At 38.4% G+C, this 18,485-nt stretch overlaps 1 protein-coding gene across 1 annotated transcript in view; it reads left to right on the top strand.

Moving 5' to 3' along the window:
• Positions 1 to 9,618, top strand: part of LOC111867763 (anosmin-1) — a 65,699-nt gene extending 56,081 nt beyond the window's left edge. Inside the window, exons 5-7 of the mRNA XM_023857903.1 lie at positions 5,320 to 5,461; positions 6,070 to 6,317; positions 8,294 to 9,618. Coding sequence (XP_023713671.1) covers positions 5,320 to 5,461; positions 6,070 to 6,317; positions 8,294 to 8,491 — 588 coding nt within the window. The 3' untranslated portion in view covers positions 8,492 to 9,618. The remainder of the gene's footprint in view (positions 1 to 5,319; positions 5,462 to 6,069; positions 6,318 to 8,293) is intronic.
• Positions 9,619 to 18,485: the final 8,867 nt, after the last annotated feature.

Raw genomic sequence — 18,485 nt, forward strand, 5'->3', positions numbered from 1 at the left:
TATTATCTTGGCCCGGGAACCTCCCCGTCTGGACTACAGCAGACATTACTGTTCCGAAAAATGCCGCTATCCCTCGTAACTCTGTGCCAGGATAGCGTATCGACGGATATTTGATCTCATCTTCAACTAGTATCTGTGTTTATATTGTATACATACATACATACAGGTCTGTATATATGTAATAGGAGGCGGGTTATGACCACGTATATATGTTATCTGCCTTATGTTGATCGCAGGTAATACCGCTTTCATGCAAGGCTAAAACCTTAAATATCATACACTATATTTTCATGCACGCAGCATCAAACCAAGGACAAATAGAAATTAAATAATCAATATTAATAGTGCAAATACCCATTTAAAAGATACGCATTCAGCAATAGACGTACTGTTGGAAAAAATGTTTTCTACTTGGTCCGTGCAAAGGGGTTGTAAGGATGAAAACTGAAGCAAGAAGTGGCACACCCGTGTGGAGGTGGGGTCGAATACCTCCACTGTGACCCTTCGAGTCGTAGGTGACGAAAAGGGAAGTCTCAAATCTGAGACAGTACCAAGGGACACGGGTCCGATAAAAACTGCCCTTGCAAGAGCCAACAGCATGTACAAAGTCCTCTCGTCAGAGAAGGCCGTAATTGTCAAACAGTAATAAATATCTGGTCATGAGTCCCAGATGGGGCGCGACATCAAGACTTACAATCAGTCGCAATGTGACTTTGACTTTGAAGAAGAGGCAGTTGGAAGGGAGGACTTGGCCACGGGAGCAGAGGAATATTCACTGTTGGAGCCGTTACCAGGAGACGTCTAGTAGCAGACTGAGAGCACTAGTCTGTCTGATCTAGTGATTTGTAAAGTATGGAGATCGCCGATGGCGCTATAATTACCTGTAGTAACGAGTTATGTGTATAAGTGGTCAATAAATGCAATATCCTATCCATAACCCCCTTCTACGTCTGTTATCACCCATACACGAGACAATATAACCAACTTGTGCTGTCTAGGATGGACTTGCATATTAATTCTTAAGAGTCGTAATCTGCCTAATTCTGCTATATTTCTCAGGGTCGCAGATGACATATACCTTCTCAACCCACGGGATACAACAGATCAGAAGACAAGGCAGAGAATGGTATTGCGAAAATATATCATTTTGATGTGAAATATTTTAATTTCGAATGCCTCCGATTGTATATTCATGGGAGAATACAACTAGAAGATTTACACTTACATATAAACGGTAAACCGCGTAAATATAAAAATTACTGTGCTTATATTGTTTATAATATAAGGCGCATTTGGCGCGGAGTACAGGGAACGTAGGGAAAACTAATTCGTTCTCAAATCCGATAACAGTAAGTGCAGTATATTTTCTTAAGAACAATAACTAGTCAATCATAATTTTATCGACTTTATTTCCACTCCATGTGTGAAATTGCATTCCTCGATTTTTGGCACCAAATTTCACGGTATTATGTAACTTATATTAAGTCCATATGCGTTGTATAGGGAAGTCAATATGGTGTTGCTTTTATGACAATTTTGCGCTGAATGCGCCATGTATATCCATTAAGAGGAAGGAAGGTACAAATGGATGAGAAAGACCCATTCATGTAGTTAATGGAGATTCTGTAACTTGTTATTTCCTCATCGTATAAGAACCGTATTCCAATGAATGAGCGCTTCTGCTATTCTAAAATGTGTTTCCTTTCCTCTCTCACTATACGTGTTCAATAAATTCTCCAAAGGAACAATATCTGTTTTTTAACATCAAAAGAGCGAAGTGTGTATGACTGAACAAATATAACTAAAAGGAAAAATAATAACTCCTTTCTGAGAAGCTAATATTTGTTTTCCCAGTCAAGAAAATCCTATTATTCAGCGGAACACAAAGATTCAATTATCCTCTTACAGGAGCTTCCCACTGATGCTGGGTTAGATGAAACAAATTCACCTTCTCACGCCCAATAAAATATATATGAACATTCATTATAAAATAGACTAACTCTATGGAGCAGAGTCGTTCTTGAGAAGACGCTAGTCGCTCAGCTACTCAAGAATTTACCAAAATTTTATGGAACCCGAAGGTTCATTACTTTGTTCACAAGGCCCCTCCACTGGTCCCTGTCCTGAACCAGGTGATACAGTTCATACCATCCCATTCTCGAGGCCCCTCCACTGGTCCCTGTCCTGAGCCAGATGATACAGTTCATACCATCCCATTCTCGAGGCCCCTCCACTGGTCCCTGTCCTGAGCCAGATGATACAGCTCATACCATCCTATTCTATCTCCCTAAAATCCATTTTAATATTAACTCCTCCACGTTTGGCTGTTCCTAATGGTCTCTTTCCTTCCTGATTTCCCACCAAAATCCTATATGCAATACTCTTCTCTTTCATGTGTGTTACATTCCCTGCCAATCTCATCCTCCATGCATTGATCATTCTAATTTTCCTTGGAGAAGAGTACAAGTTATGAAAGACCCATATGCAGTTTTCTCCAATCTCCTGTCACTTCATTGCTCTTTGGTCCAAATATTCACCTCAGCACCCTCTTCTCAGACACCCTCAGTATATGTTCCTCCCTCACTGTCAGAGACCACGTTTCACACCCATACCAAATGACAGGAAAAATGGTAAACTGTATTACGACTTTAGTAATAGTAGTTCGTGAACATGTGGATCTTATGCCTTCTGAAGATGGTCAGTTGATCCAAACGTGTAAAGGCAATAAACATCTATAAATTGAATCACACTGGAAGATGTTAACAATTGTTCTATAATAGTTTTGTATATTCATATTTCTACACTGTTAGACAGCAAGTAAGAAAAAGATATGTTCTTTGAGGGGAATTTTTAATCGTGAGTTGAGAAGCATGTAAGTATGTTGGTGATGGTGTGAATTGCTGTAACAGCTTAGCAGAATTTCCCATAGTTGCTCGTGAACGAGGTCTTCCAAATAGCTATTGTACCCTTCTTGCACAATATCGTCAGTCAGAAATTATTCACGAATTCTCGAATTCATTAATCGTGTTGAGTAATTTGTTGCACATTCAAGTCTCCACTATCTTTGCATTTTACACACATTTTCGAATTTCCATTACCACTTCATAATCAGACGAAATATCAGCATTTTGTATTATGCTCTGAATGCCGTCGCTGACATGCATGCTACTTTACTAAGAGGAATATTTAATTTTGATTCCACCATGAACACGTGAATATATATTTTGTAAATGATGTGTACATGTTTTTGAGACACCACATATATTCACAATATAAATGAGGATGTTGGATAGGAGGTGTATTCGTATTGACTGTACTGCGGAGGAGAAATATCTTCAAAATTTCCTATAATGGACTTCCTCTTGCCCTCAAAATGTACATTAAAATTTATTACTGGTATGGTAAGGATCGCATTAAGTGGAGGAACTGTTTTGGAAGAGACTGTGGACCTGTCGTCTGACAGATTACTGATGAATGAATGAATGGTAAGGACAGTGAATTGTGTAATGTCCTAGGGGAGTTCGTTTCATATGAAGTTCTAAGTAATACGTTTTTCTTTTAGAAAAATTAGCGGTGTCAATATGACGGATGTAAGTCGTTACTGAATTATGTGACATTCAACCTCTTTGAAATTGTCTTCAAATTCGTTTCGACACTTCGTCAAATTGTTTTCATTATCTGTTTAGCATCAGCACTAAAATTGTTGTTACTTTCTCCCGCAGTAATGATGCCAATGACATTATTGCTAATTCTACATTCAGTCAGGATATCTCAATCGGCATAGTGACGGGCTACGGGCTCTATGGTCTGAGTTCGATTGTCAAAGGCAAGAAATTTTTCTCTACTTCACATAATCAGAGCGGTTCTGCCCCCCCCCCCCCAGCCTCCTGTCCAATTGCTACAGATGGATATTTCCCCGGGGTAAAGAGTCAGGAACATGAAGCTGACTATTCACCTCCTTCTAATGCCGAGGTCAAGAATTGTGGAGCTATACCTCCACTCCCTTATATATCTTAATAGAGTGGTGCTTAAATAATAAAACACAGGGACAACTTTACTTTTACTTTTTACTTTATACATTTTGTAACATTTATACAGGATTCCTATTACAAATTTAGGATTTCACCGGGGCGTGTTGGCGTGTTTTTGATGTTAATTCTGCTATTTGGTCTTTGCACTTTGTCGAGGTCGACCGTGTTGCTTACGTTTCAGCTGTATACGCTGCCCCCATCTTCAGGGTGCTGACGATGGAAACAGTATGTGCATCTGAAACGTCGGCAACATTGCTCATACCCAGAGGCTACAAATGAAGATCCAAGAATGGAATAACATCAACACGGATTCCTGTAAACGTTCTGCATTAGTCATATTACAGGTTTGTCACTCGAAACACAAACGTCCGCGAGCACACACACGCACTGGTTATATAATTATTTTCAATCTCATGCAAATGAAAACCTCGAGATACCTAGAGTGTTAAAACGTGTTTTTCTCGCGATATAGCCGAGAACCTATAGTGGGAGGGAGAACAATGGTTATTTAGACAGAAGGGTGAGACATGAATACACACGATAGGTCTGGATATCATTACCTAAGTACAAAGGAACAGATTTGCAACAAGAAAATGTGACGTCAATCCAGCGCCATAAACAAGTGGTGAAGTGGGCTTAGAGAAGAGCTTGTGACAAAGGTCTTCCAGGAACTTTCCACAACCCAAGCAACAGGTCTGCGGATTTTGGAAAACTTGTTTTCTACCATACAATTGCAGACAAATTACGAATACAACAGCTATTTTTCTGCAGCGAGACGTTAACAGCTATTGGAGCCCAGCCCCTTCATCCCTTAAGGATGGGCTGCCCTGATGATAGAAGTTCCAGACGTTAACGTGATAAAGTAGCTGACCGCTATAGACATATCTACAGTGTTGGTTCTATTTTGGCGTGTTCGTAACGAAAGTGTCTTATTAGTTTCCCCATGTCTGTCAGCCCACAAACAGACTGAGGAATGTTAAAAAAAATACTGTTATAAAATCGATATTGAGGAGTTCTACTAAAATTTGTTGAGATATTTTAATTTTCGTTATACTCAAATAACCATTTAATTAGAATTTTACTTGGACCTGCGTGTTTTCAATGCTCTGCAACTTATGATGGCTCTGTTGGACACTGATAATATTTGTCAAACTCGAATTTACAGATATATACATACAATGAAATGAAGTTATATAAACCTCTCCAGTAACTTTCTATTTAAACTTAGAAAAATAACATAGACTGAAGTGCTTGCTAGAATAAATATTAATATGTTTTAATATTTTAGGACGTTACAAAATTTGCTCTGAAACATTTGGAGCCTGAGTCACTGTACTTCCTGCAGGTGCAAGCCCTTGCACAATTCGGCCGTGAACGACTTAAAGGAGAGAAAGAAGCCATCTTCCTCAACACTGCAGATCATAAGAATGGTAAGCTTTATGTTTCATATTCGGATATTATTTATTAAATGTTCTTTTGCTCTTTGAAAACCTTTATAAAAGGGTAAACTATAAATGACGGAAATTTTATAATGTAAATCACAAACTTTATATTACAAATGCTGAGTTTAGAAAGACTTGAAAGGCTAGCCCGGAATATTTTAATTCATTGCGATGATTTTATCGTGTAAAAAGTAAAAAGTAAAGAGCAACATGTTACAATAATATCAGATAATATGAATAATACGTACATATCGTCAACACATCCTGTGTTGGAAGCTGATTCAGTTTTCCTTAATGATGAGATAAATGTATGAAGTTTGTTTGTATCAGACTTGATTACATACTCCTTTGCTCTGTAGTCTCTGAGGATCTCGTCCTCCTTGGTGGCAGATGCCCATTTCTTCCTGATATGTTTGCTCACAAATCTTCAGAACATATGCTATATTGTGCTTTCAAATCAGACAGTTATATTCTGGACCTGAGAGTTAACTTAATTACACAAACATGTCAACCCAAAACCAAATTGAAGTAGATTTTATTTTGAGTCGATTGATTATCATATTATCCATTAAAGTTACTGAACATATGGTTTGCAGTCAGTGAAGTTAGCACTGGATTTCATGATGGAAATGGTAAGCGAAGCGCTCGTCGAGTAGAGGGGCTGAAGGTACAGAAAGTATATTGGAATCGTGGCCAACTCCAGGCAAGGATCATATGGACACCAAGACCCATTATGAAAGAGGACACATCTCTGAGGTACACAGTTGCTTTGTGGTCTGGACAGTGCCAGAACTCTGATGTTACCACATTGCAACCACGCAGCCAGCTAGCTGCAACCACAGAGGTATGTTTTGATGCTGTAGTTATATTTGAAAGTTTTTCTTCACTTATTATGTGGATTTCTCAGTCAGGATCATCTAGTCTATGCTCTAACAAGACCTAAAGCCCATGCAGTACTGTCCAAAAAGTTTAAGTGTTTCATGTTATGTGCTTAGAAAGAAAATGGAAAAGAATAAGAAATACTACCTTATACACTAATTGTGGTCATCAATTATTATTGCAGTGATTACTACTCCAGTAGTAAAATTCAAAGGGCCGACATCACTGACACACCAAGTCCATCACTGGCCATATCCTGAGGTAGTCCCATCCATATTCCAACCTCAGAACTTATTTCCCTATGATTTATTTTACTCAGATGTTTTCATGCCAAAATTCTGAATGCATTCTTTGTGTCCTTTGCCTGTAGCTAGTCGTATGTAGTCATCTTATGAAAGCTACCCTGGTTTTCCATCCTTACTATACTAGGTAATATACAATTCGTGAAGTTATGTTTGTGTAATTTGCTAACCTGCTCACTTGCTTCAGCCTTGTTATGAACACATATTTCCCTCAGCACCTTGTTCTTAGATATTCGTACTTTAATTTTATTACATACAGTAAGGGGCTACATTTTATAACCATACAAAATAACTACTACAGGGGAACTTCGTATATCTGCTGGTACCCTTCCATAAGTGAGACTCTTGCTGATATTCTTACAGCCGGATTTCTGATCTGCTGTAATAAAATATAATGCTGAGATGCAAATTCTTCTTCCTCAGACTCTTTATTTTATAACATGCTATTGATTTTCATGCTGACTTTTCCAGTCGTCGCACTATTAGAGATTTCTGCAGCCAGGACCAGAAGGCAATTCAAATGCCTGCAGAGCCACTAAGTGAACTGTTTTCCACACCTTTCTTTGGCTGTGCACATTTTGTACTAGATTTTTAACAAGATCTTTTCGATATCTCATATGTGACATCTGTTTCACTCCCATCTGTGTTTTCTGGCTCAGTACAAAATGTATAAATTTACAATGCACATTTCCAGGCACCAGAAAATAAGTTTTCTCCACCACTTCAGGGATTTCGGAATGAAAGCATATGTGACGCAGTAATGAGCACTACGTTTTACACTACCCATGTGCTTTGTATAGACACGTACACACAGTGGCTTTTCAATTTCTTCCCTTTGCCCCCTTTCTGAATGGTCACCATTTTTTTCATTGGTGTATCATTGTATGTAGACATCATGAACACTGTCTTCTTGTCTTTCAAGCCCATCATCAGGACGTTCCTACTTTTGTACGAAGTCAGCACTTCTCATTTTCTTCATGGCCCCCTGTCTCAGTGGTTTTGGATTGCCAACTCTACTAGCAATAATAATGGCTGTTGCTTGGAATTTTCGATTGTTCAATTATTGGGCCAGCTGAACACTACTATGTGGTAGCCTCCAACACCAGACACACTGAGTCATAGTTTATACATCAAGGAGGGAGCTGCTATTAATGTGAATCGTTTTTCTGAGTATTGCCAATTACAGACGTCACCTGTAAGTTTTCCAAAATATGGAATTATGCTGTGAACGTAACCAGTGCCACTGTCAGCTATTACAAACAGTGTGTTGCCCCACTAAGTTCTGAATATTATTTTGCCCTTGAACAAGAGTGTTGATTCATCTACTGCAATGTTTTTACCTGGAAAAATATATTTCCAAAAACAGTTCTTTATATGGCCTATCGCCTCATCTACTTTCTTTGTTCTTTTGATGGTACTGAAGCATCATGTAATGCTAAACTAATAGGAATAGAGCTTTAGGACTGGAAATATGTGGAACAGAAAAGGTGTCAAGGGTTCTCTTCAGAGATCCTTTTTTTTACAAATGTTCTTAGACATTGCAATCTTTATAGAGATAATGTTAAGTTTTTAGTGAGGAGAACAGATTTCTTTTTCATTTCCACAGAAGGGTTTATTGTAAATCTATTTTACTGCATAGGTGACACAGTATGACCTATACAACCTGAGTTTCTGCTGCAAGTATCGAGTGACAGTACAAGAAACAAGCCCAGGCGGAGGAATTTTTCATCAACATGAAGCCACTCTTATGTTCATGACTCCGGCTTGCAATGAACTGCAGGCCACTAGCCTTAGCCAGGACAGACCGGATTGCTCACAGTTTGGCAGCTGTCTGTGAAAGCCTCATTGTGACATGATTACAACACAACGTACTCGACGGGTGAAATGTCATTGAGATAACACATTTCTTATGTTGAGAAAATAAATTATTAATTTCTATTGTGGTCTTCTGGGTTATGACATCATGTAGTCTGGAAGGTGGGTAGTCTGTAGACTAGTGATTTCCACCCTAGGAGAGTCCAAGGGGGTTTGGAGGAGAGTGAATTCATGATAAAAAATAGTATTTTATTAGAGCTATTAGAGTCTAATATTTATCATCAATATTGATCGATAAATGAAGGGCAGGATACAAAAATTCTCATTTTAAAACTTTTAAAATGTACAGAGTTTTTCTGTGGTGCTAATTAAGAGTTAGTTGTTGGTTAACAGTAATATAAACGTGAATGCAAGGAGTTAACATTTCAATAAAAGGACCGTTGAGGGCATAAAGGTTTGGTAAAAGTAAAAAAGGGGGAATCATGTCAAAACATCTGGACCACTGCTGTGATGGAGACAGTATTTTCCCCTATAACATTTTTGGCCACCTACTAGACTACAAGGTGTTATAATCCAGAAGGCCAAAATATGAATCTACAGTCAAACAAACATATACGATACATGCACATGTAATTTCTGTTCTGTAAAATCAGAAGTATTATCATATGCTTCATCATTTTCATGCTTCATAAGTAATTCTAATTCACTAATCCTAAATTTGCTGAATAATTTATCACCCAAACAGAACCGAGATTGAAACTTTCAGCTAAGTAACTTACTCAGAACATCTAAAAACAAATGCATCACAACAAAAATTTTTACTATAAGCATTCAGTCACATAATTGTATTATTGTTTTTATTATATTTCAGTATTCGATCTGAAGTCTTTAATACCATAATTATGTATGTTCAGCAATGACAAAATACCTTATGATACATACAAACAATGAAACGGTTACAAACAAACACATATTATGAACATAAAATTAATGCTTACATTCATCACTAATTGTAGGAGAATGAGTAGTGGATGCTATGCATGATCTTGTTGGTTCATATTTTAATTACTAGTGCATAAATTTGCGGCTCTGTGATAAAAATATCATTTTAAGAAATGAACAGAATAAAGATGGTTTATTTGAATCAGATGAAATGGTTCACATGTAGTATCTATTCATGGTTGAAAGAGCATGGCAGCTTTTTGCAAGTGACCTTATAATGTTAAATACAAATGGATACAAGTGTTGTCCCCTTTCCTGAAGTATGAATTGCTTAGTTTTGAAGAGTGGGTTAGAAAATGTTGGTAGTCACAGGTCTCATTTGAAGTTTTTGGGAAGTTATTCTGTAAATCTATCCCTCTGCTTCATCAAGGTTCCATGCCATGGAGGTAAGGGATGGTATGTTGCAGATGTCAGACTTGCAAAAGTCAGGTGAATATAGAACCATCAACTGTGATCTGACAGACGCCCAGAAATCATCCAACCACACATTCATTGTTTCAACTTGGACTGCACACATTCAACTAGCAGAAGACTCAACAAAACAAGAGTCTATAAATATTACAATTTTATCTTCAATATTGTCCATGTAAACTGCTGAGCAGGCTATGAATTGAGCTTATGCATTCTGTGCAAGCTATCTACCGTTGTCATATGCGGTTTCAGTTCCAGAAGTTGCAACAATCTGTGTTGACGTTCTTGCCATGGTCCTCTGTGCAGGGAGTGTAAGGAAGTTGTGGGGTGAATATTTAAAGCTAGTGCCGATTTTATTCAGCTCCTCTTCGGTGAGAAGTCAGAACTTTAAATTTGGTCATTTTATCTTGTAACGACACTGTCTGGTTTAATTTACTTATGATTGTATTATTAATACTGTTCATGAAGGAAGTCGTCTTCTGGGTTTAGGCGCCGTGTATTCTTCGTTTTGGCCGACGTTTCGGAGGATCGTATCGCCTCCATCTTCAGAGCAGTTGAATGGCTTGGAATGCAGAGAGCAGTAGCTGTAGTGATAGGAAGTGAAAGGTGCTGCTCTCTGCATTCCAAGCCATTCAACTGCTCTGAAGATGGAGGCGATATGATCCTCCGAAACGTCGGCCAAAACGAAGAATACACGGCGCCTAAACCCAGAAGACGACTTTCTTCATAGTCATCGCAGTGAAAACCTCAAAATTTACATAATACTGTTCATATTTGGAACTGTAACATCCTGAAGTTTACACCAGAATCTTCTCCTTGCTTTTCTTATGCAACCACTTCTCACATAGGAATCGAACATGAACACTTGTTGTTCCAATGCGTATGTTACACGTGGTCTTTTGACATAAGAAGTAACAGATAACTGAATAATTAAAATGCAGTACCAGAGGCTCGCAATTACGGTTAGTTAACACAGTTTCATAAGTGCATTTCATGGTAGCTATTGCAACCATTATATGGCGATTTTTAATACAAACTGTCATATGCATGGGGTCATGCTGCTAGGTCAAATCTGTGTAGTCAAAGTTGAAGCACAGAGCAACTGTCTCCTTCGTCTGAGCTGCCAGGTGGTTATCATTAGGCTGTTCGGCAATTGCACTGTAGAATATCTTCCACAAAATTGAAAGGAAAGTGTTAATTGGTTCAGTGAAGTCAATATTTCAAGAAAGGAAGGAAGTAAAAAGCTGGTCACGGTAGCCGAGCAGGCTGAGGCACATAGTGTTTCACTCGCTCAGAATCCGGGATGGTGGGTTCGAATCCAACACAAGGCATGGATATTTGGTATGTGTATGTGTTTATTCTGTGTGTTGCCCTGTGTTTAAGTAGAGGCCTTGAGACGAGCTGATCACTCGTCCGAGGAGTCCTACCATCTGTGAAATGATCAAAATGAAACAAACCTCAACATCGTAAAGCATAAGAGAAACGGAATCAGTAAGTAGGTTAGGAAGTAAAAATAAAAACCTTAATTGCAACAAGAGAAAACAATAATCAATATGACAATAACTTTGGAAAACACAGCAACTATTATTATGTGAGTATATGAGTAATATCATTATCAGTAATCTGTCAGATGACAGGTCCACAGTCTCTTCCAAAACAATTCCTCCACTTAATGCGATCTAGAGCTTTCTCCTTCAAATGACAGTATCCTCTTCTGTCCCCAAGGTCATCCAGGATCTTCTTACGTCTTCTTCCTCGTCTTCTTGTCACTTCTATCTGCCCTCTATCTTTCCTTCAGTAACTTCTTTTAGAAGGCAGTTACAGCGTAAGATATGACCAATCCAATTAGCCTTCTGTTTTCTTATTTCATGTAGGATATTCCTCTGCTCACTGACTCTAATTAATACTTCTTCATTTCTCACATATTCGGTCCAACTGATCTTCTCCATCCTTCTCCAATGAGTAATATATGAAAAATAAAAGCATATAAATTTGCAATTAAAAATATATTATAAGAAAAGTCTTGTTAGGATATACTTATTTATTTGAAGTGAAAGTGAAACATTCTGTTGTTTTTTTTTTATGAGAAGCTTAATTTCAAGAAAAATTAAGTACCACAAGAAAATATGACTATTTATCTTAGAAGAATGATGCTAATTCTTACAAGAAGTTTTCTAATATGATCAACAAGCTATATCAGGTAACACAATATGCTGCTTAAGTTAATTTCATCAAGATTCCTACTCAGATGTAATCAAAACTAAAAAGCCTGTACACAGGGCTTGAGGTGGGACGGATGCGGCGGGATGGCATCCCGGTTCTATTTTCATTCCACCTCAAGCACTGCCTGTACAGAGAATACACAGATGCAGCTTAATTCCACAATTTCTAATGACAGATAAACTGGTTTCCATGCATGTATTCTAATATAATATTAGAATATGTTTCCATTCTCCAGAAAAAATATGCATGTATGTAATATCATGTAACTTCCACAGGTTAAAAAGATGATTTTGTGATAATATACCGTGTTACTCATACGTTAAACATATTTAAACAGAAAATAAAGACTGTGGTCCAGAATGACTGTATAAAGGAAAGAATACTGTCTTGAAATTATGTGCTTTTTAGCGAGATTTTAATTTTTTTTTAATTTGCTTATTGGGATGGCATGGCGGACACTGAGTGGCCTATTGTACCTGCCCCAGGTGATTATGATGGTGGAGAATTTGGTGGAATGAAGATTGGCAGGGGAAACTGAAGTACTCGGAGAAAACCCGCCCCAGCGCCACTTCGTCCACCACAAATCCTACTTGACCAAACCCGGGATCGAACCTGGGCCGCCGCTGTGTGAAGCCAGCGACTATCCGCTTGAGCTATGTCGCAGCCTTGAGTTTCATTTACTTAACGGTACTGATTTTAAGTTGTCCGTTGTAACATTACAGAAGATCTAAATACTAACTTATTCCATGGAGCAGAAACCTTTTTGCGAAGCTATTACTTTCTCAGCAAGTTAATGAATTCCTTGATTTTCATGGAACGTAAAGGTTATTACTGGTTTCACAAATAACCCAGCTCTGGACTCTGTCCTGAGCCTGATAGCTACACTGTTCCTGAATGAACAAATATAGAGCTGTCCAAGTGATGCAGACATGCCACGTGTGGTCTGCCAGTTGGTTTCGTGAAGTCTGCAAAATTATCTTTCCATCTCTCAAATTAAATGTTAATGCTTTCTTCACCTTTAAGAAAAGTGGAAACCTTGCTCTCCCTGCCACCAAAAAAAATCTTTATGAAAATATTTACTAGACCTTCTATGTAATTTTTCGATTTATTTATAGATGTATCGAATAACTAGGACTTAATAATTGTATGCAATATTGATGAAGTCTAATGAACCTACAGTACTGTGTTTCTACCATTCTCTCCGCAAAACTTAGTAATGTACTATGGCTATCATTGTTCATGTGAATATTGTTTTTTAATCATTACATGAATAATATCTACATAGGTATGCAACCCAATATATGAAAAATTACATCAACTCAACTCTGCCAGCTAACACAACACTCACATACATACAACTTGTGAAAGGTCCATGCAGCAAAATACCCACAGCTCTTATCTATCCACCAACAGACATCAAACAGAAGTAAAAACATCCGTCAATCTATTTTTCCCTCTATTTGGAACAGAACCCCTCAAAATTAATACAATAATATTACATATCTCACAACAACAGAAATGAAATGAGGATAAAGAAAAAAAAAAAACACCACCCTAAATATCTGAACGACAGGACAATCATTTTAATTTTGATTTCGGTTTTAATCTTAATTGTTAATTTAATTATATTGTTTTTATTGTGCAAAAGAATTGTAAATAAAAAAAAAAAGGCCTATGCAATGCCCATTTGGCCCTAGTCTTATAATTATAGAGAAAAATGTTGTAAATACAAAAAAGGCCTAGGCAATGTCCATCCGATAAGTGAATACGTGATATCTTTAGAGAATAATAAAAATTATTTGTCTATGCGTCATGTAAGTAGTTCGTAAGTTCTACCGTTAGATATCTTAATTCACATACGATGATTTGATTCCGATCTATTGGTATTAATCCGTGGTATACACTACCGACTAAACTGGGATATACATCCATGTTATGCAGTCATCCTAGTTAGGACCATCTGGACGATCTGGACTACATCTCATCTGTTCTGTCAATTGTGATTGGTTGTTTTCAATCAGTGGCTTTCGACCAGCCCCCAAGAATCTCCCATGTTATTGGTGGGCAACATGGCCGCCATGACACGACGATGCACAATCCTGCTGCCATCTCTACGCATCCTACATCAATTAAATGTAAAATGGCCGATAGGCCCGAGAGCACAATCGGTAAGAAGGTATGCTAACATAGCAACTATTTTGAGTGCTCCCCCGCCCATTGCTTTGTTCGCTAGAATAGCAATAAATACATTTACAACTAGATCTTTGTGCTGCAGAGGTTTCCCCCCTCAACCTATTTCTATTTTTAACTGTGTTAAATATCACTAGTCAAGGAGGATGAGGTTGGCAGGGCATGTAGCACGAATGGGGGAGGCGAGGAATGCATATAGGATATTGATGGGAAAGCCAGAAGGAAATAGACTACTGGAAAGACCAAAGTGTAGGTGGGTGGACAATATTAAAATGTATCCTAGAGAGATAGGATGGTATGGATTGGATTGATCTGGCTCAGGATAGGGACCAGTGTAGGGCTCTTGTGAACATAGTAATGAACCTTATGGCTGGAAAATTCTTGTGTGTTTGCACAATTGGCAGGTTTCCCAAAAGGGCTCAGCTCCATAAGTAAGTTCAATATCACTTCACCCATATCCTTTGAGTTGGATTTGAATGAAGTGCTATTAAACTTGGTCCCCCACCCTTTCCAAAAAAAAAATAACAATGGAATGAGAGCCTCTGCAGCTCTGGAGTACAAGAGATTAGATTGCAAATTATTTATCTGGAGAAAGTTTCTCACCAGTGCCTGGAAAGTCATAATCTTTCTTTCACAGGAAACACCCTTTTAACCAAAAGAACTTAGCTTTGTGAAATGTAATATACATGGAATACTTGTATTTAGGAAAGCTGAAGGTGGGGAAACTTGAAAGAAAATTCTGTTTCCATCAGAGATACATCTATTAAACCCCATAATTTCCTCATAACTTACACTTGAAAGCCATACAGAACACAGTTTTTAGGTTACATTTAAGTATTATAAATCACGTATTTTAAGCAACAATACTAATGTTCCCATTTATTATTATTTTCGTTAGAATGATGGAATTCGAGAATGTGAAATACACTCTTGTCAACAATACTAAGACTGCATTTAATGAAATAAGAAAATCTCATATATTCGTCTTCACCAGTTCAGTACTGGGCAGAATAATATGGCAGAAATTATAACATATCTTAAAGAAATATAATGAATAGTGAAAATTTGGTATCTATTCATATTCCAGTTCAGTAATGGAAAGGATTATATAGAATAAGTAACATATCTTACAAAAATATAATGAACACTGAAAATCTGGTATCTATTCATATTCCACTTCAGTAATGGAACGGATTATATGGCAAAAGTAACATATTGTGACATGTTGCGCTAAGGAGAACGACCCCCCACCAGCAGTGACGCGGCAGGTGAGTCAGCGCTCCCCTCCCCCTCCTCCGCACGGTAACGAAGCCCGCCCCGCCACTCCCCTCCACGGTGACATCACGCGGTGACGCGGAACTGCTTCCTACTGTGACGTGGAACGTAACAGGCAATCCTGCGGCTATATGAGTGGACGGCAGAACAGCTACCAGTCAGTTCTAGTGTGGCTACCGCAGAGTTGTACTGAGTCAGTCAGCGAGTCCTGGACCTATCGTCGAGTTAGCCAGTAACCAGTCAGTTGTATTGTGGCGTTTGGAGTGTACTAATTGTGATACTGCAGATAGCAGTAATCGTAAATCTGTAATTTGGGTGATTGTAAGTGCGAATGTGAAATAAAATTCGCTACATCAAATACGTCGAGAAGTTATTTGTCGCGATATACGCCCGATACGCGACAATATCTTACAAAAAATGTAATGAATACTGACAATCTGGTATCTACTCATCTTCCACATCAGTATTGGATACGGTTATATAGCAAAAATTAATAATATATCTCAAAGACATGCAATTACAATTGAAAATTTTATGATCATGTTCAGCAGTTCAGAACAGGTAGGATTATATGGCAAAAGTAAGAGAAGGAAACACCTATAACAACAAAAGCGAACAACAATGTAATGAAAATCAAATAGGTATAGAAATTACATAAATAGTCCTACCCACATTCAATCCTGATACTGCTTCTGCTTCTCAGAGTTTCACACTGAGATGGATAACATGAACCTTGCAAGAAATAATGCAATGCCTCTTCATTCTTAACTGCACATAAATAAAACCCATGTGTGTCAGAAAACAATTTTCCACACAATTCTCGATTCAAATTTAATTATTTGAAGATAACAGCAAAGAACTAAGGGCATGTCAGTCACAGGAGAGGAATACAATTGGTATCTTGGTAGAATAAATGGAAGGATCTGTTGGGGATACAAACAAAATATTTACATGGATGTTGGGAGAAATGGATCCAATGGGGTGGGGTGTGGACAGGATTCTTTTATTAGAGTGAGAGACCATTTGGTACTTTAGCTAGTTGTAGTTTATTGTAGCCATCCTAGACGATGGTGATTGTGGAACAAAGATTGGCAGGTGAAATCAAGGTACTTGGAGAAAATCTGTCCAAGTGCCACATTGTGTCCACCACAAATCGCACACAACGAGGCCTGGGAAGCTGGTGCAGGAGTCGTATACTTTAGAATAAGGGGCACTGAGTTCTGTGAGAACAATGCAGTGAGGTCGCGGGTTCCACGGAATGGTATGAGCGGCTGTTTGCAGGGAGTCAGCACAATGAACTTGGTCCTGATGTATGCTATCAATGTAGAATTCGGTACCTGTAGGCAATAAATAATTTCATGGCCGTAAATGTACAGGTGGGTGGCTATATGACGCAGTGGAGAATTTTCTGCGGCCAGGGCCCATACAACAGTGCGTATAAGTTGAAATTAAAATTTCCGTTAGTATAATGAAGTCTGTTAGTACATTATGTTATGTGCTATTTTAGGTTGATCTCAAGTGATTAATCTTTAACGGCCGAAGTTCCCTGATCGGGCCAGTGATGAGTATGATCGTCGTGGCCGCAGTACCCCGTTTTGGACAGTCCGGAATTTAAACTCCGCTAGTAGAAGCGCATGCCGTTCACTGTAGCCGAGCAGTCTAAGGCATGTACTGTCTTTGCTCGCTTGGAAAACGGGATCGTGGGTTCGAATCCCACTCAGCGCATGAATGTTTAGTTTGTGTGTGTGCGTGCGTTTTTCTGTCTTGCTATACAGGTAGAGGCCTTGTGACGAGCTGATCACTTGCCCAAGGAGGCCTACCGAATGTGTAAGATCTAGAAATATCGAAGTGAACGGAGAAGTTCATGGAGATAGGCCTAGGCCCACTGGGGCTGTAGTGTCAAGGGGAAAAAAAAGTGGAAGCGCATGCACAGTCCTAAATATTTCTTTTTAAATGTAGTAATTACCAGACAGACTTGAGTAAAACCATAATAGAGGAATTAAATGGATACCTAAATGAACAGCTGCAAAACAGAATATACGCAAGAGTTATGCCCAAACTCATCCACGAGCCAGTCCTTTTATTGCAGATGCTGCAGATTAAATAGCTGAGTAATATCAAGGGTGGCCGGTGGTCTAGAGGTAAGATGTATGGTTTAGAAGTTATGTGGTTCGAAGACATGACTATTTTTGTGAAAAAAACAACGTAAGAAATTTGTGCATGTAGGAAGCAAGTGGTACTATATGAGGAAGGTGAAGGTAACAGATTTGTGGTGGTACGTGGGTAAGACATGGGCGAAGTATTGGGAAGGTACGGGGTTCGAGACCACAGTGTCTTTTGTCAATAGAAATTGAAAAGTGAATAAATAAGTATGATTTTCTTGCAACTATAAACCAAGTCGTAGAATATGGGGACGGTCGCATAAAGCTGTAGCGTAGATGTTCTGGTGGTCTAGCGCTAAGGCACCGGCGTTGTAAATGTAAGGTTCGTGGTTCGAGAACACAAGTATTTTTGTAATGAGATTTTTATGGAATTATATAGCGAAATATAACATAAGAGGAAGATTTAAAGATCCAAAATTTCCGTGGCATTTGTGGCCTAATGGTAAAACACCGGCGTAGTGAACAAGCGTTCGACGGTTCGAGACCAAGTGTAGTTTTGTGATTTAGAAAGTAAGTTAATTGATTTTTCTGGAATTATATCCGAAGATGTAGCTTAAGAGGAAGATTAAAGAAAATAAATTTCATCGGTGCTGGTGGTCTAGGGGTAAGACATCAGCTTAGTGTTCAGACGGTCCCTGGTTCAAAACCAGTAGGATTTTTGTGAAAAAGAAAATGGAAAGACGTCAGGAGATAGGGTAAAGGAAGAAGGAGAGATAGAGGGAGGGACCGGGGCGAGGGAAGTTTTTTTTTTTT

This window comes from Cryptotermes secundus, unplaced genomic scaffold (assembly GCF_002891405.2).
Source record: "Cryptotermes secundus unplaced genomic scaffold, Csec_1.0 scaffold116, whole genome shotgun sequence".
NCBI lineage: Eukaryota > Metazoa > Arthropoda > Insecta > Blattodea > Kalotermitidae > Cryptotermes > Cryptotermes secundus.